This window comes from Fringilla coelebs (assembly GCF_963513975.1).
Source record: "Fringilla coelebs genome assembly, chromosome: 5".
Classification (NCBI taxonomy): domain Eukaryota; kingdom Metazoa; phylum Chordata; class Aves; order Passeriformes; family Fringillidae; genus Fringilla; species Fringilla coelebs.
This window is the reverse complement of record NC_140033.1, coordinates 32012212-32035946: the sequence shown is the minus strand read 5'-3', so window position 1 is coordinate 32035946 and position 23735 is coordinate 32012212. Positions and strand designations below refer to the sequence as shown.

General features: G+C 38.0%; 1 protein-coding gene across 1 annotated transcript in view; it reads left to right on the top strand.

Annotated features, from left to right (window-relative positions):
- Nucleotides 1-1193: 1193 nt before the first annotated feature.
- TAFA2 (TAFA chemokine like family member 2) overlaps nt 1194-23735 on the top strand; it is a gene marked incomplete at both ends in the record, with an annotated part of 47788 nt that continues 25246 nt past the window's right edge. The window contains one exon of the mRNA XM_084205436.1: nt 1194-1299. Coding sequence (XP_084061562.1) covers nt 1194-1299 — 106 coding nt within the window. The remainder of the gene's footprint in view (nt 1300-23735) is intronic.

Sequence of the window (23735 nt, the reverse complement as noted above, 5' to 3'; positions counted from 1 at the left end):
ATCTATATTAAAGCAGTCTGCATTTCAGAGTTGTGGTTGCCCAAGATAGCACTGTACACAAGCAGAGGAGAAGAGATGCACTTGAATTCCTTTGGGTTTCTTATGAATACAGTAGGAAACAAATGTGCAACCACAATGAAGTAATGCATTTTTTTTTCTGCTCATAAAAACAATCTAGCTCCAGGCATTACAATACAGCAGCAATTTTGTTCAAGTGATCAAATTTTCAACTTTTCTAGTATAAATGGTTTGAAATAGTTATCGTTGTTCTATTGACCTATCAACAGAAACATGACCATTGTGTAGAGCTGTTTCATAGCCAGCTCCCTAGGGCTCTTCCACAGGGAGAAGTGAGAGAAGGGCTCATTACTGTACCTCTTGCCACTCTCTGCACAGCTGTAATCCTTAAGCACTAGAGCCTACATGCCTGAGCTTGTCTTTTCAGCAGGTGGAGGGGTACTTTGTCTTTGCAGGATGTTACTAGGAAATAAGTCATGTGCTATCTTGTGCTTGAACCACTCTGGTGGCTTGCTGTCACAGTGAAAACATCACTGAAAAGATGAGGGGAGCTGTGTGCAATTTCCCTTGGTGCAGTAAATCAGATATTTTCATTACCCAAAGGTAGTGAGGGAGAGGGTAGTGAATCTGCCCTGCTCTACTTCATGTTTCCAAACCCCTCAAGTCTTCCTAACAGGATTTCCCTGCAGGAGGATTGAGACATGAACTGAAGGTCTATTCAGATCTGTTATTGCCTTAGGACTTGTGGGCACAATCCAAAAAGAACTGCAATCCCAAAAGTTAGATGGGAGACAACTGCACAACCATGACTGGCTGCAGGCACAGCAGGGCAACTGCTCAGGTCATCAGAACCTGCTCAGAGATGCATGGGTTCATCCTTCTCGCCAGCTTTGGGGTCTGCTGTGCTTGTGAACACTGTTTGTGCCCTGGGAGAAGTTATGATGATGCTGAATTCTCCTGGTACTGACTAGGGTGGAGGAGTGCTGTCAGACCAGGGTGGGAGGTTATGTTGTTACTTTATGTACCTCATTAAGAGCTCAGCAGAATTTAAGGCTTTAAGATTGTGATCTAGAAACTTATAAAAACTTAGTCAATTGTCCTTAAATTAAGAAAAAATATGTCTTTTTAAGAAATCTTACGATAAATATTTAATTTTGTGTATTTTTGTTTTCAGGATGAATAAGAGATACTTACAGAAAGCAACAAAAGGAAAACTGCTAATAATAATATTTGTTGTAACACTGTGGGGGAAATTAGCATCTGGGGCAAATCATCATAAAGGTAAGAATTCTGTTCTGTTCTATCATACTGTTGTGTCTGTGGCCTCCACCAACAAATTCAGAAGGGTCTGGTCTATGCAACCTTTCCTCCTCATGCATATTTCCCCTGTTACTGCTTCACTAATCAGTGCATTAGCATTTCACTACATGCTAAAAAAGGGTAATAAAATAAAAAAAATATTGAGTAGATTTTGTCTCATAAAAATAGTTATCAGCAGATATATATGATGGAAATGAATTCCTGGAATGAACCCTAGAAAGAAACATTTTTTAGTAGCTTATATGATGTTTCTGTGTGAAGTTTTCTACCAAGATTAACTTCATGGATACTGTGTATTAAATGAGATTGTTTCATCATCAAAAAAAGACTGCCACGTTGCAGTATTGTCGGGTTTCTATGCTTTCCTCCTTAAACCTGAGCAGGAACTTTTTGTGACAATGTGAGATTTGTTTCCTTTTGGTCATCCCAGCCTTTAGTATGTGTGATTACATACCAGCACAAGCAGTGATGGATTATTTAATTTTGTAAAAAGGTTTTTTTTTCCATGTGTGTTTCTGTTAACCCTAACACAAGAAACCAACTCTATAGATTCACAAACAAATGCCTTCTTATAGACTAATAGGACTTCAAATGTGATCTGCAATACAACAGGATTTTGAACTCCATTTCTCACCATCATATAGTGTCTGTTGGCTGTTTATACAAGATCAGAATAAGCTTTAACAACCTGGATGAAGCAAGGGTGGGACACGAACATTGACACAAGCTAAGGAGTTAAACCCAGAGGAAGGATTAAAAAACCCCTCAGTTAGTTGATTTCTCTGGTTCCATGTACATTTTACAATGTTCACTCTGATGACAGGATTTTATGAGCAGGTATTTATATATATCAAGCTGCTAGATATTTTTCTGTTGTGTGAAGATGCCTTGCTTCAAAATGACCTTCTGACTGAGGACTTCAGCATGCAGAGACACTTATGCAAAGTCTTATACAAGTTGCAATTTAACTGCAGACAAAACTGCAGAATCTGATGTGGCCCAGCAGGCCACCAGGTGGGTGTCATGCCAGAGAAGAACTGTGCTGATATCCTTTCCTCAGCCTTGCTCCCCCTCCAAACCAGAGCACAGATTTCTGCTGTGGCTTCCCGGTTTAGTTGTCTATTGGAAAAGAGCCAAGATATCCTAGCCTGCATTCAGAATCCTTTTGCTTTGATTATTTCTCTTTAAACATCCAAAAAGCCAATATCCAGACCATTTTGATTCCATGTGCAAGGGCTGGTCAAGCTGTGTTTGCTTCTGTGCGATTCAAACTTTGCCAAAGTATGCTTGCTGTACTTTTTGGCAAACTGATGAGTAAAACCTATCACCATGTATTTCATAGAAACAAATTATAAGCATAAAGACTATTTTGGGATTTTGTGCTTCATAATTGAGAAAAAAAAATCCACCACTAATTGTAGCTTAGCTGTGCGAGGGAAACTGCAGCAGAACTATACATTGATTATCTGGACAGTGTTTGTTGTTTAAACCTCAGCCTTAGAGCAGAGATATCTTAAGGAATTTTTAATTTAAATTTTTTAGATAAAAAAGTGCATGGGCCCCCTTAAAAATGAGGTTATTAGCTGTAAGGTCTTCTTTATATCCCTGCAAGCTAACGAAAAGCTTATTTTTCTTTAATGTGTATCTTTTCACACCTTTAACAAAATATATGAAGTTTTGTAGGAAAAAATAATGAGGAGCATGACTTGAGTATTTAATTTGGAAAAGCAGCTACTTTACCTGTTCAATTTCTTTTGGAAAGAAAAAATATTTAGAAATATTTTGGCTTGTGGATTTAGTAAATCAGCTGCACTCACTATACTGGGGATTTAAAAAAAAAAAAAAACAAAACTCAGAGTTATGCAGCTCAGTTACCATCGATTTCCAAAGGTACTGGGAGTTTGAATTCCCATTGTGTCATAGAAAATCTTACCCCTGCTCTCATGGCAAAAGTGGAGGTAAGGTACATTGAAGGAGAACTTGATGCTGTTCACCTTTGCATGGAGTTTCCAAATACTGAGAAACATGAGAGTTTTTTCAGCACTAATTATCCCTAGCATCATTAATCTTCATTTATAGAAGTCCTTACTAACATATTGACATGACAAACCCTTAATGACTTTGAAGGAGCCCCTACAATTCCAAAAATCAATAATCTGCATTTTAAAAAAAATCTTTATTTTCCTATTGACTTACTCATCTTATTCACTAGTCGCTCTAACTTTCAAACCCATCTCTTTTTCAGAAAGCTATTGTTAAAGAAAAGAAAAAGTACAAGAAGAAAAAGATCATCAGTGTGTGAAAAATTGTTTAATGAGCATTCTGCTCTCCAGGCAGACTTCAGGAGGAATATAAACAGATGATTCTGACAGGCTATGAGTAGGCTTGTTGTGCTTATTTCTGGGATATGGCACAAATGAAAACTCCCAAGTCAGCAGCAAGAAAAATAGAGGCCAAGGCAGGGCATGGGAAACAAGGCTCTGAGGACCAATTGAGCAACAGGGTTACAAGCTGGGATTTCAGATTACATCTTTTCAGTGTGATGTGTGTGGGTGCCAAATCCACCCCTCTTTCTCTTGAGAAGTCTGGTTTGAAGAGACTTCTGCTCCCATTATCTTGACTGATGGCTGGAGTTTCATCATTCTGGACAGTAAGTCCAAGAGCCAAGAATGTTAAACAGTGTTTAAAACAACACAAATCTTGCTCTAATTTTTTTTTTTTTTTTTTTTTTTTTTTGCTGCACACAGGATTACAAGTTCTTCAGCATGATTCCTGGCTGTGCACATGCTTATATTCCATTTATCCTGTCTTGTGTAAAAAAACCCAGTACCTTTGCTTTTTTTTTCATTTTGCTGTGGAACCTGATACCATGGTGACGGGTGCCTTACCCAAGCAGGTGCACCCGAGAATCAGCTTGCAGTACCAGAAGCATTTGTGCTGCAGTAGCTACATATGAGGAGAGAGGCATATCAATCTCCAAAAGGATGTTGTCAAGTGTATGAGTTGAAAAACTGATAAAGACTAATCCTGATCCTCCTACACATTGCTAGCCCTTGGTAAACAAACAAACCTGTACAAACATACAGTGTTTGCTGGCAGATATGGCAGGCAGGCATCAGTTCAGCATCACTGACTTTATGCTATTTCTGTCATAGGGAGCATGAATTGATTTGATAACTATTGTATCACAGCCGATGTTTCAGGTGTCAAGTGTTGAACTGGTCCATTTGAGAAAAAATGTACTGATACCCCCTTACAAGCACTCCTTTCTAGAGAAGAGACTACTGTGGCACAAAATTTCTACCCTAAAATTAAAAACTCTTTCAAAATACATACATCTATGAACTTTTTGATCACTAAGGGTTTTTTAAATCAATAATGCAATAAAATATTCTAATTAAATGAAGAGTGCTTTTGAATCTAAGTAAAGTTTAATATTTCTCAAAATGCAAAACAATAAGTTTGACATTAGTTTTAAATCCTGGAAAAATAAGAACTAACTTAAAAATATGGCTAATGATGAATGCTTACATACCAGAAGAAATTTGTTACAGAACTAGAAAACACTCTAGGTAGATAAGTAATTGAATATTTTTCAACTTATCATGAAAAATCATGATAATTTATTTTCATTTAAAAAAAGTCACTCAGAAGCTGAACTTATTCATCTGATGCCTATTATATGGATAAACAAAACTATTTTACAAGATGCAGAATTGCTGCGCCTACTTTTCTGTGAATTTGCACCAGTTTAGAAGTCTGAGGGAATGTCCTTCTATTCACACGGAGATAGTGAATTTTGGTTTCTCCTTGCAGAGGAGGAGCTGTTCCAAAATCCAGCTGAATGAAGGAGCCCCTAAAGCTGGTGGTTAGGTCACCCTTCTTGAGTGGGTCTGCCTTTCTCAGCCGCCTTGCTGAGGCAGGAACACTGCTGGCAGCAGTGTTGTGACGTTCCCTGTGCCACACCTGCCTGGAGCTTGGGAATGGGTATGACTATGAGAAGTAAGAAACTGCATTCCTAATGTTTTTGAGACTTTGTCTAGGTAATAGTAGAGAATAGCCCTAATGGTTTCATAGGAGATCTCTGAAGTATTCAAACTTTCTGTAGAAATACCTTCCTCATGAGGTTATAAGGGTTTGGTATGAATTTATATTTGTCCTTTCTGTTGAGGATTTTACAGTGTGTAGAAGACAGCATTCATAACGCAGAAATAGAGGACATTTGTATTCAATTTAAAAACAGAAAGTAGTCTCAGTGCAAAGTACAGAAACCAGATATAAGACATTTCTTCTTCCGCCTAAGTAACCACTGGAGAGCCACATGCTCCCTCTTGTTTCCCTTGGTGTGAGCTGAGTGAGCCCGATTGGAGGTAATGCCATTCTTTGGGGACGTAAGATACATGGTTTGAACTGTGAGCTACAGAGGGAACCAAATTCAGGTCTCCCACTTCCACTCTCTGGGGGCTCTAATATAAAGGGTAAGCAGATGCAGCACTGTTTTTTCCTCAGCTTGCACTTCTTTGAAGTACCTGTTCTGTAACATTTGTTGAGGGATCTGACCCTGCCGATAAATTCACCTTCTGGTTGTGTGGACCTGTCAAAAGGACAGAAGAGTTGTTCTGCATAATCTCAGGTTCTCTACTGGAATTAGAAAATAAAATGTCTGATATTTAAATGAGGGAAGTTGCAGGCATGAAGAGGAATGTGTATGGATGCCTTAGGAACTGCCAGGTGAGGCTGGAAACTGCTGGGTAGGGTCTGTTAAAATATCCCATGGACACATCCACTCAGGTATTATTTTTCTGTCAGTCCTGCTTCATTCAAAGACTTTTTTGTCATATTCGCTGTCTCAAACATGGACCATCTTATCTCTTGTAAAATTTTGGCCCAGAGATAAATTCTTTTAAATGAGAGTGCTTTGTGTGCAGCTTTCACTAACCTAATTCTAAGTGTAATTAATGTTTAAATATAGAAACAAAGGAAGATGATAGTTATTTTAGCAGGCGTAGGAAAGAAAGATATTAGATGTTCTTATCTAGCTTGAGCCTGATTTGAAAGTTTCAGTCATCAGGATCAGAACCTAATCCAAAAATTGCCATTTCCTTGAAGATAAAATAGAACAGTCAGTCAAAAACTTTTGTCTCAGTATCTGCCACTGCAATCTAAAATGTTAATACCATATCTGTTAGAATTCAGGAGATAACATTCCTTGGCCTTCTGCCAGGATCTAAAGGGAAAAAGAATCTCTTACTGCTAAGGTGCCAGTGGTTCTGATGGTTTACTAGGACATGGGTGCAGAAGTCATTGCAATAGCAGAGTTGTGCCTATTTTTTCCCTGTGGTGCCACCTCCATCACAGCAAATGTCTGCCTTCATTTTTACCCCATTCCCTCCGTCACCTGGCTGTGAATCCTGTCTGTCCTTGAAGCAGCCATGGAGGGACAAGTTCCAGCATTGCAATGGGGCATCATGCATTTTCCCTTGTAGTGATCCCTTGAAAATATTTCTGTTTATATTTGGCAAGTAGTATGGCTTCTTGAGGTTTTTCTGAGAAAAGGAAAAGGACAGGGGTTTTTTTGGGGCCTGGTCTTGTAATCCCTATGCCAAATTTTTATTAACTTGCCATAAGTAAGTACCCAGGCTAATTTTCTTAAATACATTCAGATTTTTATATTGTGGAGTAAAGAAGATGATTGTAAAAAAGTTATATTCTTCTAAAAGTTATATAGTTGATTTCTACAGTTTCAAATTCCAAACATTTTAATATTTTAATTTATTGTAATGCTGTCTTCCTTTAGATAACTGTCCTACCAATTAAATGTTACTTTAGCCAGTTTCTGTTTCAGAAGATTAAACTTTCCTATACTTCTTTGTTAAGAAAATACTGTAAGGTCATAGGACTGAAAAAGGCTTATTCTTCTGTGCTTGCTCCTATCATGAGTAAATGTTGACTTTTTCCTAATACTGGAATCAGATCCACTTTCCCAGTTTTATATTCTTGGTCTCAAATTCCTCCAGTAGAGTTGTTATATGTTCTGAGAAATACATTCTTCTAGATTTCTTTATTCTTATGCCTAGGAAAATAGAGTGATTACATTTGCATGCCACAGTTTTTACTAAAATCATAAAAATAGTATGAAATAAATTGTGGCGCAGTATAGTCTCTTGGATCTGTTGATCAGAATTTTTATTTTTGTGTTACCTTTTTAAGTGCTCAATTAATGTAGCACATAGTAATGTGTATTTCTGTTAGCCTTTCCATATTTAAAACATTATTTTCTGGGCTTAAAGTTATATTCTGAATTTTTCATTTGCCTAAATGTATATCATGTCATAGAGAATGTCTTAAATAAAGATGTTAGATGCAGCTGTGGTCAGGAAGGAAGAGTAGGACTGTTTAGTGACCTGGAGACACCTGTCATACATCATGGAGCAGGATGCTGTGCCACAGCAAGCCATGGCATTGCTGCAGTTGCCTGTGCCCAGTCTCCAGAACCTTCCCTCTTTCTGAAGACAATTTTACTCATTGAGAGTACTGGCTGCGCTGTCTTTTAAGAGGATCCTCCCAGTACAGATATGTAATATAGGAGCTGTAAACAGGACAATTGTTACAAAATTTTAAAGGTAAATATCAGATGAGTTTACACAAATAAAACTTTTGAGGAAATGCCATTTTCTGTCTCTATATAAATACTTGATTCTGGTAACTAAAGTGTACTGAGTTACTCTTGAGAATGTGAATCCTTATGTGCAGGAAAGCCCTGCATGTACTTATGATTGAAGTTTCCAGACTTGGAATTGGACATGAAATGAATAGAAAAGGCAGTGTTTAGATCTTCTGACGGCTTTGGAGCCAATGGTTGGATTATCTTGAGATATATTGGATGGTCATGACAAGTTTGTATCCAAGACCCTGAAATCAGTTTTCTGTGGTAGAGAAATCAAGGAGATTTTTCTCCACTAGTATGACAATTTAATTTTTTCCTGTCTTTTTTCCTTGAAGAAATATATCTAAAACTATCCAAAAAGAATATAATTGAAAAGCAAATCTGATTAGTTTACAGTTTCCTTTACATTGTATTTTATCATAATTTAACATTTTAAGATCATACCATTTTTATAAATCAAATATAATGAGTCAATATCATGAGTCAATCATCATTCCACACGCACACTTAAGAGGGTGTGTGTGGAACTAGATAATCTTTAAGGTCCCTTACACTACAAACCACATGTGTAAAATTACTGTAATGGCAGGATTAGAACCAATTCTATCTTCAACGTCAACATCTGCTTTCCTGTATGGGGGACATATGCATTGTAGAGACAGTATTAAGTTTTTTGCACTGTCCTTAGACTTTCCCATACACATTCCATACAATCAGCAATGACTGTCCCTTACGTGTGCTGGTGCCAGCTGCATACCCCATAATCCAACTCAAAGGATGTCACATACTCAGATTGTTTGGTTTGTGCCGTGTAGAGATTATTCCTATAGCATTCAGGGCATATGTTAATCTGATTTTCATTTGTATTAATTTTCTGCTGCTGATGTATAAAGACTGTGCTCTTCTCTCTTGACACTCTTCACTGAATTTACTCAACAACAGTGTTAGTAATTGCTTGTACAATGTCACATTTTAGAACAGCTGTTCTTTAGTCATACAGGTGCCAAGGAAACATTCAGAAGCAGTCAGCTATTCTGGGAAGTATCCATAGAAAAATACTTTCCTTGTTTTGGTATGCAGTTTATAAAGTTTCTGAGCAAAAAAGTTGAGTTGTGTTCACTGTGGGGCTGAGGGAATTTACTGCTAAGGCTCACTGGGGCAGTCTTTCTCTGCAATAGAGAGATAGAATAGAATTCTAGAATGAAAGAAATTTTTAGGTGGGAAAAGGCCTTTGAGGTTGTGAGTCCGGCCATAAAAGACTCAATGCAAATTTGTAAAATTTGTAATCGTTTTAGAAGACAATGTATATATGTATACATATGTGTGTAAGAGGTATGAGAGACTTGGATGAAAGAGGAAAATGCAAGGTCATCATTGCTGAAATACCTTACGTGGACCATTTTAGTTTTTTAAGTGCTTATAATTTATTTATGGTAGTTTCACAAAATAGTGGTGATTTTCAAAACTAAATGAAAACTCAGGGAATTTTCCACAACATCTAGTTTTAGGCATCTCTTCTAGATTCACTGAAACAGCCTTCAGAGCTCATTCCTTTCAAAAAGTGAGAACTCAAGCTTTAGGTGTAACTGTGAATTCTTCCCTGAATTTCTATATCAAATAATTTACAAACTGTTGGACAGCTTCTGGAACTTTTGGAAAGTCTCTTAGCAGGGGGACTCGGTTTGGATGTTGTTCCTTCATCTGCCTAAAAGCTCTTCTCCTGTATCAGGGTCATAATGTCTGAATAAAATTCTAAAGGTCTTATTTTATTTCTAATTTTCAAGTAGAGTCTCATTGTGCAGTTCAGAAGCCAGTGAAATCTGGTCTGTGACAGATTTATTTATAACTGTGTATCATTCTACAAATGTCATTCTGTTGTTTAAAAAAAGGTTTAGCTGTTAAACCTGGATTTTATATTTGTTCAGTTTCTCCTTGTTGAGCAAAAATGCACAGAATCAGAGAATTGTTGATGTGGGAAGGGACCTCTGGAGATCATCTAGGTTCACCTGGAGCAGCTTACACAGGAAGGTGTCCAGGCAGGTCTCAAATATCTCCAGAGAAGGAGGCTCCACAACCTCTCTGCACAGCCTGTTCCAGCGGTCTGATTTAATTAAAACTTTTAGAGAAATGCTTCTGCCTGAATTAAGGTGCAAATGAGATCATACATTGAAGTCAATAGTATGGATTTTATTTAACAGTAAATATGACGTAGAAATAGAAAAAGGTGAAGCGGGGGAGGGGTGGGAGACAAAAATAGTGACAGAGGGACAGATTAAGTAGAAAATGTCACCATTCTATGGTACCTGATGTAGTCCTGTTGATCCTCTTTGGTTTTCTTGGTGGTGAGGGTGCCCTAAAACAGAGTTCAGTGGATCAATACATGTTCAGGCAAGGTGGGAACCCCCAGGTGACTCTCCTGGGGGAGACAAGTTTGCCACTGTCTCTTGCAACAGACTCTGGATCTGTTGTGCCACTTTGATCATGTGTAGTCTCCTCGTGCAAAAAAATCCTTCATAACAGTGTTTAAGCCATTAACCACAACATTTCAGTTTCTCACACACTCTCACAGGAAAGCAGTTTTTCTTCAGATTCAAATTGAATTTCCTGCTTCAGTTTCTATTTGTTGCCTCTTGTCCTGTCGCTGGGCACCACTGAACAGCCTGGCCCCATCCTCTTGGCAGCAGCCCTTAAGATTTGTGTGCATGCAGAGAAAGTCTGGAAGAATTGTTAAATTTGCAAACAAATAGTAGTGAAGTTCTGACCATCCCTTTGGGAGTGTGCAAGTACCATTTAACTGTGACCAAGAAAAACCCACTTCTCTTCTTAGATGGGCACCAAACCATGGCATGCTTACTGAAGGATGGCTTGGGGGTTCAGGTGACAGAAAGCAGGAAAATCATAAAAGAGCAGTCTGCCTTGTGCAGCTCTCTTTTACCAGGCTGAGCAAGAATTCTGTCTGTAATGATGAGGAGGCTGAGGCAGGAGCTGCCAAGTCTGTCTTGTTCTTTTTTCCCCATAGATTTGTATAACTCTTGTACTCAAATTGTTCTCAAGTAAATGCAGTAGACTCAGAATTCCTTTTTGCAAAATACATCTGGCTTCAACATCAAGTGCCCTTGAATGACTAAAGTATAAACCTGAATGTGTGTGTTATTTTGGGTGAATGCAGAGCTGCAGAAAGGATATACACAATAAAAGTACTCTGTTAAGATCAACACAAATCTTGGGTGCATTGTGCCATTGTATTTTTAGGTGCAAGTTATTAGAATGGCTTCAGCTGAGTCTATGCTCTGAAGCTGTATAGGAGAGGAGAGCTGTCTGAATTACTGAGAAGGTCAGAATTGCTCTGGGTTCAGGTTTTGAACCCAAAGCTATGTATGTGTCTGATGAGTGGGGAGAAAGCATGAAGCACCTCAGCCTGTAGTTCTATCTCAGTGGATAGAACTGATCGTAGAAAAGACCAAAACCATCATTAGATTCCTTCAGTGAGCTGAAAGACTGAGGAAAAAACAAAGTTTTAAAAATCACACAGATAGCAAAAAGCATTGTACCTGTGAAAAACAAAATGACGATATTTCTTAAGTTAACAGCTTATTTAAAACTTTGTTCAATTTTCTTCTGTTATGTAAATATGCTACTGATAGAAAAAAATAATGCTAGTGCTAAACTTTCATCTAAGATGCATTGGCATGTGTCAGATTAACTGTGGAAATTTTGTGAAATGGAACCCAGAAGGTGTGCTAACTGCTACATACCACAGAGTGGAAAGTAAATATATATCCAGTGAGTGAATATTGAGAAAAGAAGCATCTGGAAGAAATGGGAATTTTGGATTCTTAATTGCCTCATTCACCCCAGAACATCTGCCAGAGATATTAAGAGCAAAAATTACTATATCTGAGAGAAGATAAAAGTTTAAATAAGGAAGGAGGAAGAGTAATTTTGTGCCATCTTGTTACACTGCTGCACACTGTGCATATGAAAGCTGTTTAAATTTCTTTTTTTCCTTCTAGTTTTGGTTAAAAATTGTCTCAGGGGAGTTAAAATACAGTTTTCTATGTCTGTGTTTATGTTTTAAAAACCTGTGAAAATCCAGAAAATCTCAGTTATGAAAAGTAAATGGTACATATTTTCTCCTTCATTGTAACAAAATACTGCATGCTAGAAAGGTGTTGCAGAAGACAAAGGGCATTCTGCAGAGGTTGTGCCCTGGAAACATCTGAGAAAAAAATTAACCTTTTATCCTCCTTAGGCCACTCCTGTTCATGGTAGAGTTTAGATGATCACCAGTCCTGGAGATGTCTCCTGGGGGATTGCAGGAGTGAAGGGCACTCAGGCCCTCTGCCTAATGTTAGGGAAGAAGATGGGATCAGACACAAACAGACAAAAAGTGGGGAAATAGGAGGAGCCCCTCCCATTACACAGGGCTCAGTGGTCTTAGCTCATGACTTCATGCCTTTCCAGTTTTTGCCCTGCCAATTGCAAGATGCATTTTCTGCAAAGACATTCAAGGAGAGAACACACATTTTCATTTTCTACCCTTCTTCTGTCACATCACAGTCATCAGATTTTCCTGGGTTTACTCTGAAATACGGCTTGTAAAGAGGAACATGACTGAAGAAAAGAGCATAACCACCAGAGGGAGGGGGTAGGTATATTCTCCTTCACAAGTGTGTAATAAAGTTAATTGTTCAGTACTTTTCTCCAAGTGCTAGAGAAAAGAAAGAATTTTTAAACTGATGTAATTTTAAATTTTCTTTCAAAAAAAACTCAAAAAAGCAAACTGAAAGGATCACTGCATATTGTTGACTATAAAAGTACTCTAAACCAGCTGTTTCTTAGCTGTAGAAGTATCAAAAATATTCAGAAACAGTCAGCTGTTATTGGAAACAGCAAAGCACAAAAGTGTTTTAATTAGTTTGAACTAAGACCTACACTGATAGGATATAAACAACTTTGGTTTGTATTAAAGGTCTTTAGAACTTAAGTGCTTCGTATTTTTTCTGAAATTGAGAGCAAAACTAAATTTAAATACTCTGAATGGCCTATGAAAATCATACTCTTATTTTTGCAGCACATGTGATTTATTTCATCACAGGCAATATTTTAGCCTCATTATTTCTTCATCTTTCTGAAATAAAGAGTGCTAGTCTGTTTAGACAATAGGACACTATTGACAGTAATTCCTGTAAGTATTTTTAAACATAATGATTTTGCTGAAGGAAATATATTTCTCAACTGTAATTCTTGTTTCTATTTTCAAATATGAATTAGCCTAATGAACATTTTTAACCTAGATATGCAATAAATCCTGTGAAGAGCTCCCATTTAAAACTGTCATACTAAATAATGGTGTATGGGAAAAAAAAAATTAAAGGTCCCACTAATCAGACATTTTTGCCTGCCAGAAAAGCTCTCCTAAAATCTATATTTAGAACAGATCTGTAGGAGTGATTATAAACTAATTTGTTTTTCTGCTGGGTGCTAGGAATACAACAGTCTACACTTAAGCAGCATTATGACCCACACTAAAAATGTAGGAAAATGCCAAATTATGGCTTATCTTAATAGAATTATTGTAAGAGAGGGGTGTTAAACTGTAAAATACCACTCGATTTTTCATAACAATAACCATTGGGGGGTAACAGTTTCAATATTCAATATTTTTTAATGGAGTTTTTATGCTTTTTCAGCATTTAGTTTTTACTTTATTTTACTGAAAAGTCTCCTAGGGTTATGCATAGCAATTATGAATAATTAAAGGGACGAGAGATGGGAAAATGAGATTTCTTTCTTACAGATGACCTGGAGAAAAATGCAGAAATGTTACTTTAGAGCTGGGATTGAAAAGCTCTGGATTCTGTGTATTTTTGTGTTTCTGTATTAAAACAATGAAGAAACAAATTGATGATGGATTTTAAATCCAGGATGTCTGAGTCCTCTAAGTTTATCTCACTTTTTAAATTTTTTTTTTTTTGAAAGTTCACTCTTAAAACAGAACTTTGAAAATCGGTCTTGATAAGCTACTACCATAACTAGTGAAGTTTTAAAAGCTCCTAAAATAAAAACTAGGGGAGTGTGTTTCTTCCTCTGACTCAGGTGTTCTATTTTGACCTGCACGTGACTCCTCTGCTGCACCCTGGCAAATGTCACAGGTCTTAAACCCCAACTTCACAGAGAACAATAAATCAGTGGATACATTTTTAGCTTGGTTTAGTTATACAAATATATATTATGATCGAGCAGACATGGTCATTACAGAGCACTGATCTCTGCTTGGCCTGTTTCAGTGTTGTGGCAATGTCAGATTCCAATGAGGGCAGTTTCACAGGTGAAATTACTAACCAGGGATCAAGTAATATCTTTCCTGATGTAGCTTTTTCCCTTAAGGAAGGATCTAATCTTGCATCCTTAAGATTTGAGTGTTTCTGGAGGTAATTCTGGAGGTGCTTCTTTCTCTAGCTGCATTGATCACACAGGGATGTCCAGCTTAGATTAGGCACTGTAGACATCCAGCATATGGTGATGTGTCTGTGGTTTTGTAGAGAACAGTTGAAACCCCACTCTCATTATTGTAATAATAATGATACAGTAAATGATGCTATAAAGAATCAGAAAATGAATAAAAATGTCAAGATGCATTGCTATGTTAAAACATGGGATGGCTCTACCTGGAGACCCTGGTATGTCCTTGATTGTATATGTGTTTATGTCAGTATGCTTATGTATAGAACTTGAGAAAAAATAGTCAGGGACAAAATTCCAGGAAATCTTTCCAGTTTGCAGGTTTGGACACTGCTGTGCACTGCTTTTGGGACTCTGAACCATGCATGAACTGCAGAAATTTGGTTTCTGTTCAAGCAGATGACAATATATTAATGTAATAGAGGTAGGTGTGCTGCTGCTGGACTCTAGAAACAACTGTATGAGAAAGGAAAGGTGGATGAACCTGTGGCTCCCTTGGAGAGATGAGGCAGAGGATCAGAAATAACCAGATTATTACACATGCTGTGTTATGCAGCACGTTCATTAAAGTAAGACTCCAAGGGAAGAGAAAACAAATATCAGAGTGGTTGTGTGTGAAATAAAAGATTCACAGTAACCAGATTTATTTTTTTGTTTTTCCTTAGAAATTATAGGTGCCCAGTCAACAAAGAGTTCCTAGAGAAAGCACCACTTCCACGTAAAGAATTAGGTGTTAAAGCAAGGCTATCCCACTGGAGTTGGGAAATGCTGGCTCATTCTGCTGCATCTTCAGTTTCCGATTTCTTCATATTTTTATTTTGTTTTACAATGATCTGCTAACTACAGCTGCACCTGAAGGATATGTGCTAGGATTATTCTGAAGATTTCCCTGACTTGTAAGCCCTGTAAAGATAAAACTCCTGTTAGATTCGTGTGGGATCAGACAAGGTGTCTCATGAATGGCATTTTGTCAAATCCTCTGGTGTATCCCCTTGCTGTTCAGCTTTTTAGGTGGTGAATTGAAGGGGAAGGCAATTTTTTTTTTGAGTTTTGTGAAGTCTTCCACAGGCTAAAGAAGATTACACTTGGCTCCCTTCACAGCATATCTGTGCTGTGGACCTGGACAGTTATTTAACAGTCATGTATTTTTTCTGGTGTGCATTTTAGAACTAAAGCAGTAAAAATATTTTGTTGTGAGGCAGTGTAGATATTTGTAAGGAATTGTGAGTAGTCAGTTTTTTTTATTTCCCCATTACAATTTCATCTAACCTTGGAAAGAGGTTAGATATGGATATTTATAAACAGTCTGCTGTCATTTCTGACACATTTTTAGACCCTGGCAGATAAATACACTGCACTACAATGTATTGTTTGTGGCATTCAGCTTTGCACTTGGGACTTTGAAAGACTCAAACCAGCCCACAGATAACAACTGCTACCCAGTCTCTCAGTTATTTCACTAAAAACCACACTTCAGTGCAATGTGAGGTCTGAAGTTTTGAGGTTCTAATGTTGACCTCTGTGAGGAAAATCTTACATTAAAGTAGCAAAAAGATCAAAGAATATGCACTTATAAAAATGTATGAAGCCAGTAGCGGATGCTATAATTTTATGGGCAGTAGGTAATTTGTCTGTTTGTCTTCCTTGCAAGTTCCTATTGGCAAGAGTTGCATTAAAATCTCTGGTGTAATAGAAAATTAGTTTACTAATAATTTGTTTTTATTTTGCTCCAGGTGTGCAGTCCCAAAAAACTCTTGTCCAAGACATGCCCAGCAAGCTCTGCCGTGCTCTGTACTTGTGTCCCAGCAGTGGTCTAGCTCCACAAAGTGCCTGGCTTATTTTGTGGATAGGCAGGAAAAAGGATCCTGAGGTGGCCTGGTATGGCCTCTTGCATCCCTATGTGCAGTGTTTGAGCTTCCATAAAGATACAGGATTAAGATGCCAAGCACGAAGCCAAATCTTCACTGTGTGAAAATGTCTCTGAATAATTATGATTTCTTTTGGTCCATATTGTTTTTTTGAATAGATATTTTTGAAGGTGTGAATTATTTCAGCTGCTTTAGCTGTTAAAATCCACACTTCTGGGGTTCTGGGTTCTATTTTTGCAGCTTCTGACTTTGGGTAGTTATGAGGCTGGTGTGTATGTTTCCCATCAACAGCCTCTGTTGACCAGAGTTCCTTCAGAAACAAATGCCAGGGAGTCTGCGAGGTATGTTTAAAGGTATGTTTTCAGCAAGAAGGCATATCTGACAGTATTATCTACTGGGAATCCTTGGGCAAAAATATTCTTCATCTCAGGACTCCAGAAGGCCCTCCTGGCAGTTTCTCCTCTTTTACCTGGCTTGTTGGAATGTGCCTTCTTTCCCTCTGTCTTGAAGAATAGCCAGCCTCTTCCCAGGCCATCCAGTTTCAATTCATAGCCTCTGTCTAGATCCTTATTGATTAATCATACCCATGCCTCAGAGACTTGCTATTTATATGGAATCAACAATGTAGAGGGAAGGTGGTAGCAGAGGAGATCGCTCCGAAGGAAGGCATTTCACAGAACTAGACGTGTGCCTTGTTAGCAGTTTTTTCTAAAAAGGCCTGAGCTAAGTTTCCCTCCTGACTCTACACTTCAAAGAGCTTGCCTGGGGCTCTAAAGAAGCAAGCTGAAACTTACAATTAAGATCTTTCTTTCAGACAGTGAACTGTGTACTGGGACATCCTATGGAGTTTCTCTTAAAACATATGGAGGAGTCTGAAGGACGGTGGTGAAGTCCTAGAAGGCAGGGGTGTAAAAAAGGAAAAATGAAAAAATAAAGAAGCAGTTATATAGTTGTCAGGAAGGTGAATGTGCATGCATGTGCCTATGGTTTGTGGGAGGAATATTTGAAAGTGTATTTGATAATTTTCTTTAGCTGACTGATTAAGTAAAAATGCATTGCAAAGCTGCAAAATGGAATGCAATATATTATAAAAATACATAAGAGAATTAAAGAAACTTTAAATTAGTACATTCTATTCAGTCATGACAATAGATCAGGTGAAGAAAGACAAAACCAAACCAAACACCAAACCAAAAAACTTTAACACTGTCTAAAACTATGTGTAAAATAAAATGAGCCAACCAGACAATGATCAAGCCAAGCAAGCAAGCAAAAATCTTGCAGAGCTTTTAAAAGGTGGATTTTCAAAAATTAAATGCTTTTTATAGCTACTGTGTTAAATATCACATATTTATGTGGTGAATCAATACACACATATAAGTGTTAAAAGGTATTTTCAGTACCTTGTGGTATGTTTTCATGCAAATAGTGAGTGCAGAGCTGTACATAAATACCCTTCTGCATAGAAGAGGAATAGTGAGGGACTCAGTATTCTGATTATTATTTTTGAAAGATTTTGCACAATGGGAATCTTTACATTTGTAGAATTTTCAGAACTTTACCTTGACTTCACTGACTGGTTTCTGTTGGGTCATCACTAAAATCCTGGAGTGCTTCTGTTATAGCAAGTTTCATCAGATTAGTAGATCTTCAATATAGATCTTAAACAAGTGATGCTCATATTTGCCATCAGGAAAAAAAAATGAGCTGCTTAGTTTGGAAATCATGGCTTTCTCTTTAGTCTTCTTTATTTGATGGGATTTTTTATATTTTCAACATAAATTTGGGGGCCCGTTGCTTTTCAAAGCTTGAAAAATCTTAGGCTGAATGGGAATATGCCTAGCACCCCTTATTCACCCCTTATGCTGAATAAGGGGTGCTAAGCATAATTTTTTGAAAAGTGAAATAAAACATGAATACTTTGATAATGAAATTCTTGTTGACATGCTTAAATATGGATTGACCATCTTATAGCTGAGGTCTTTTACCTACAAGAAAAGTAGAGAAGGTCTTTTTACAAGAAGATGTAGTGACAAGGGAGCATAGTTTCAAACTGAAAGAGAATAGATTTAGATTAGATATTTGGACAATATTCTTTACCATGAGGGTGATGAGGCACTGGAACAGGTTGCTCAGAGAAGCTGTGGGTGCCCCATCTCTGGAAATGCTTAAGGCCACTTTGGATGGAGCTCTGAGCAATCTGGTCTAGTAGAAGGTGTCTCTGTCCACAGCAGAGAGGTTGGAACTAAATGATCTTAAAGGTCTTTTCAACCCAGGCCATTTTAAGATTCTGTGAAAGTAGCTTCTGGACCTTAATAAATGAAGATCTTTATTGCAGAAGAAAGATGACATCTAAGCAGTTAGATGTGTGTTGCAATGGAAATATAATGCAGGGACGCAGCTGCATCTTTCTGTGGGGAAATCACAGTTCCCTTTCCCTGGGCTTTGGCTGTTGTCTCCACAGAGGCACCTCTAAGTGCTCGAGATACTTTTTAATAAGGATGAGAATGCTGCAAAAGGCAGTTCAGGAGCACTGCTGAATATACCTCTCCTCCTTGTTGCCCTAATCCTATTCCATAGAAACTTCCACACACAATATTTTTCTTAAGGCACTACTTAGGGTGAAGGTCTTGTGCCAGAGGGTCGTGCAAATACGGGGAGGTAGAAATACAATTTATTTTTTTCTTTCTGATGTATCCCTGAGAACATGTTAATTTGTCATCTATACAATGTGACCATTTGGGTCAGCTAGAAAGAAAAGAAAATCAATGATGAGGGGAAAAGGAAATATATTCCCCCTAATTGTGTAAATAAATGACAGGCTTCTGACTCTCTGAGACTGAGGAGAAGATGTGGGGGTTTTGTATTCTGCCAAAGGCTGAAGGCTGCACTGAGACATGTGCTACTGCTTCTTGCTGAGTCGAGATATTTGGCAGAAGGCCCAAAGAGAGAGTATGAGAGAATAAAAAGTCTTTGTGCCAAATGTTCTTTTGAGTGCCTGAAAGCTGGATTAGCCTTTTTTCTCTGTGAAATCATATAATTAGTAATCTCAAGCATCAGCCTGGTAATTTGCAAAATGTCTGCACACTTTAATATATCGTTTGCTTAACATGTTTGATAACAACCTTGGAGATACCGGGGCTTTTGACTTGTCGTATTTATAAACTGCACCTCGCCCTGAGTGTTTTTCTTCTGGTTCTACACAAACTTTCTCACGGATTGTGTAAGCTCACAGCTGTTGGAGGAGAAATGTGGGAAGCATCTCATCTGCAAAAAGCAAAGTGGCTCCATTTCTGTCCCATAAGGAAGCACACAGCCTTTGCTTCTGTCATCATCCTCTCATCCACTGCCTGGCAAATGGGGTGGCTGTGGTGGAGCAGCTCCTCTCTGGGCACCTGCAGTGGGAGCTGGGGTAAGACCCAGCAGGCAGGCTGCAGTCAGGGAGCCCATCTTGGGGTGAGGACTGGGATGATGTGCAGAAGCTTCTTCTGCTCCTCTTCTGGTGTGTGGACATATGCAGAGCTGGAAATCCCCAAAATGATTTCTGCTTGTGATCTGTATCTGAATGCTTTGTGGTTTTGTGAACCTACAGATTACCCAATTTCAAAATTAAAAAGTTGGACCTAGGGAGGGAAACACTCTAGGCTGAGTGGGGTTATATGGAGAAGAGGAAATTATCCTTCAGGCTACCTGAAAATCAGTTGTGTTTTGAATTCCTATCTCTTTGGCTAAAAGTTTGGTATGAAGTAATAATTTATAGCCATTGCCATAAAAAGGCACTGACTTTTCTGAGAGAGAGGAGGTAAGATTATTTAAGACTGGCTCATTCCTGCCAGAGGACTGATTGAAGACAATTAGTCTCAGTAAGGCTAGGAGATGGCTGTGGGCTCCCCAGGTCCAAGGGATTCTCCATGAAGTGCTCCATCTGTAGTTTTTGTTTGTGAGAACAGCTGGGACTATGCCAGCTTGCTACTTTATTCCAGTAAGTCTTTTCCTCTCATAGTGGAGATATCTCAGCAGTCCATTTCAGTGCATAGATTTTGGTATGGGGATATCTGAGGCTAAATCTCACAGATTCATTAGTAAGCTCTTCTCAGGGGAATGCTTATATTGTAGTTTTTCCTTGATGTTTTTCCAAAAGGGAAAATGTCTTCCCATACAGATGGCTGTAAATGACAGCTGGCAGACAAACTGATGGATGAGATTTTTCTTTGGCACTGTGCAGAAGATTATGCTTGGCAATGTGACTGTGGCGAACCATTCATTAGTTCAGGTTTGAAAGGCTACCCGAGCTGCTGTGTGCATAGCGTTGTCATATGAACTCTGCTCATCCTCCTTCACCCAAGTGGACTAATTGGGTTAATTGAGGGGTAGAGGAGCTGAGCCAGCATCTGCAGAATAAACACTTATCAAGAATGACTCTTGTTGCTTTAAAATTATTCTCTCAGGAGAGAAAAAATTCATGTTGGATCCAAAAGCCTGGGAGGAGCTGCAGTTAGCAGTATTTTCTCTGTGTGTGTTGCCTACAAGTGGCACTGCAAAATATTCCAAGCAATCAGCTATAGGTTTTTTTTAGCAGTTCACCTGAGAACCTATCCCAAGATGCAAGAGACATCAGAGTAAAAGAGAAATGAAAAACAATGCTGTACTTTTAACCTAAAACTGATTCTCCACTGGTGTAAGTAGAGCATACTCTGTCTGGAATTTTCAGTGCCTGAAGTGAACAAGTGATTTTAATAACTGTAGCTGAGATACAAAGCATGGGAATGTGAATACAGTAAATAGGACCTGTCAGTAAGGTGTGTTTGTAGGGTTTTCAGAAATAATTGTATGGGAATATATAATATATACACCAATGGGGGTTGCCTCTCAGTTGCCTCTTCTCAAGGCTGAACAGTCTCAGCTCCTCCATTTTTTTCTTCTAAGAGAGATGCTCCAGTCCCTTAATCATCTTTGTGTGACCTACTCCAGGAGCTCCTGCACTGAGGAGCCCAGAACTGGACACAGCACTCCAGATGTGCCTCACTGGGGCGGAGTAGAGGGGCAGGATCACCTCCCCTGACCTGGCAATGCACCCCAGGATACCACTGGCCTTCTGGGCCACGAGGAAACAGCTGGCTCCTGACAGCGTGTACATTTACAATGTGTATAACTATCTGGAGGGAGGTTGTCAAAAGGACAGAACCCCACTGTGGTCCCTTCCAACCTTACCCATTCTATGATTCTGTGACAGTGTAGAATAGGATAGCACAAAATTAGCATTTTTGTCCTGCTGTTACTATAGTACAACCCCACGTGTCATCTGAAAATAACGCAACATGAGTGCCTTTCCTGAGATGCACCACAACTGTGTCATGCCTCATCGTCACCACTGAGGACACAGGAATTACTGCTGTGTCTGTAATTGATTTTTCTGTTCACTGGCCAAACAAGGAAAAAAAAAACAGCAAAGAAAAAGATGAACACCAAGTAAGTTTTTAAAAATAAAAACCCTTTTTTTTGTAATAATTTTCCCAGTTTAAAAAATATCATAAGATTTTCAAATCAATTTAAAAATGTCCAAATAAAATTAAAAAACCCTTGTGAATACAATTCTCTTTGATTTTGTTTTATTTAATAATCTTAATTCACCACAGTTTTCACATGGCTAGACTATATATCATCAATATATAGTTCAATCATTGTAAGAGGTGCTGCATATTCAATCATCAGAATAAATTACTCAGTTGCAAATCCAGATGTCACCTTTATTGGAAAAATAAAATTACTCTGTCACTGACATTCTGATCTAAAAACCACCTATCAAACCAAAACCATTGAGTTCAAAGTGTTTTGAATTTGATCTTTAGAGGTAATGTTGACTAAGTTTGCTGTTGATGTACATCTACCACTGCTGCTCTGGGAGTCAGGCGTCTTTTCCTGATGTCTGTGCTGCCAGTTCTCTCTTCAGCCCATGGAGATGAAATGGAGTTGTGCTTTGTTTTGTGGCCACAAAAGCCAGCTGAAGCTTGTGCTCCTAAAATCTTGGCTGTTTATTTCCCAACTGCACTAATGGCTGGTCAAATCAAAGATTTCATCCCTAACAAAAAGTGTCACATTGCTTGTGCCCTCGCATCACAGAACTGCAGTAATATCAGAACCATTGCTGGTAGAGTAGAAATAAACTACATTCAAGTTTTTCCCTAACAGCTGTTACATGGATATTATAGAAAATATTGCAGAACACTAAAATTAATTGAATGAAGAAATTAGATAGTGTATGTGTTTTCATATATCTTATTCTGACATTTAAAGAGCAAGTTAGATGGAAATCCTGACTTGGCAGTGGTTATATAAGATTTTGATTGCTTAGAAATGGCAGCTACCAACACTTATTAAAATATTGAAAACATGCAACCATATTGTGTGAAAGTGTGTGTTTGCTGTGTGTGTGAAGGAGATTTTTCAAGTTTGTTTGTATCCTTCCTCTCTACAGTGACACACTGAGACTGATATGACATACTGAAATTGCTGAAGTGTAGCAGAAAAATAACCTACATTTGTTTTCCTTGTCAATCAGTATGAACAAAACAAATAAACTATGTGAACAAGAAAACACTCTTTCTTTTTTCTGTACATTTAAGGGTAGGGCAGTGATCTAGAGCCCATTCTTGAAAAATGGTGTATTTTAACACTAATTTTATTTATTCTACCAATAACATCCAGTCACATATTTGTTTGAATATTGTGGTATAAAATAGTGATTAACCACTTAGAAAAATGGATGAAGTAAGTTGACAATATCCTGAAATACTGTCTATTTTTCTTTGTAGATGATAACTTAAAAGAGTCATTCCATTATAATCATTACTGTGGATAAACCTTACATGAAAAAAAGTATATGCACCTACTTTGAAAGCATATGTACCTACTTTGAAAGACTGGGCTAGTGTAGTATTTCATATGGGAAATCTTCCTGATCATACTCAAGACAGCAAAAAGTCTTAAGTGTATAAAATATTAGATGCAATGTGGATTGAGACTCATGGTGAAGTGTAATTTCCATTTTTCTATTCATTGTTGATGCTTCTTTTCTCCCCTATAGCATAGACTCAAACAAACAAAGCTTAGCAGATTTTAGTCTCCGTGACCTCAGAAAAACTACCTGAAATAGAATAAAATAAGAGACATTTATTTCACGTAAGAATACAGAGCTGCAGTTCTTGCAAGCTGAGATAGGAACTGGTTTCTGCAGGAGTTAATCAGGTATCTGTTGTTGCCATCTCCTTCCTCTTCCCTTTGCTGAAAATGCTTCTCACTGGTCTCTGCAGCAAGATGTAGGAGCTAAACTGGTAGAGAACTAGCCCTAAAAGAAGGGAAATTTTTCTTCCAGTCCAAATCCCTGGCTTACCATCTTT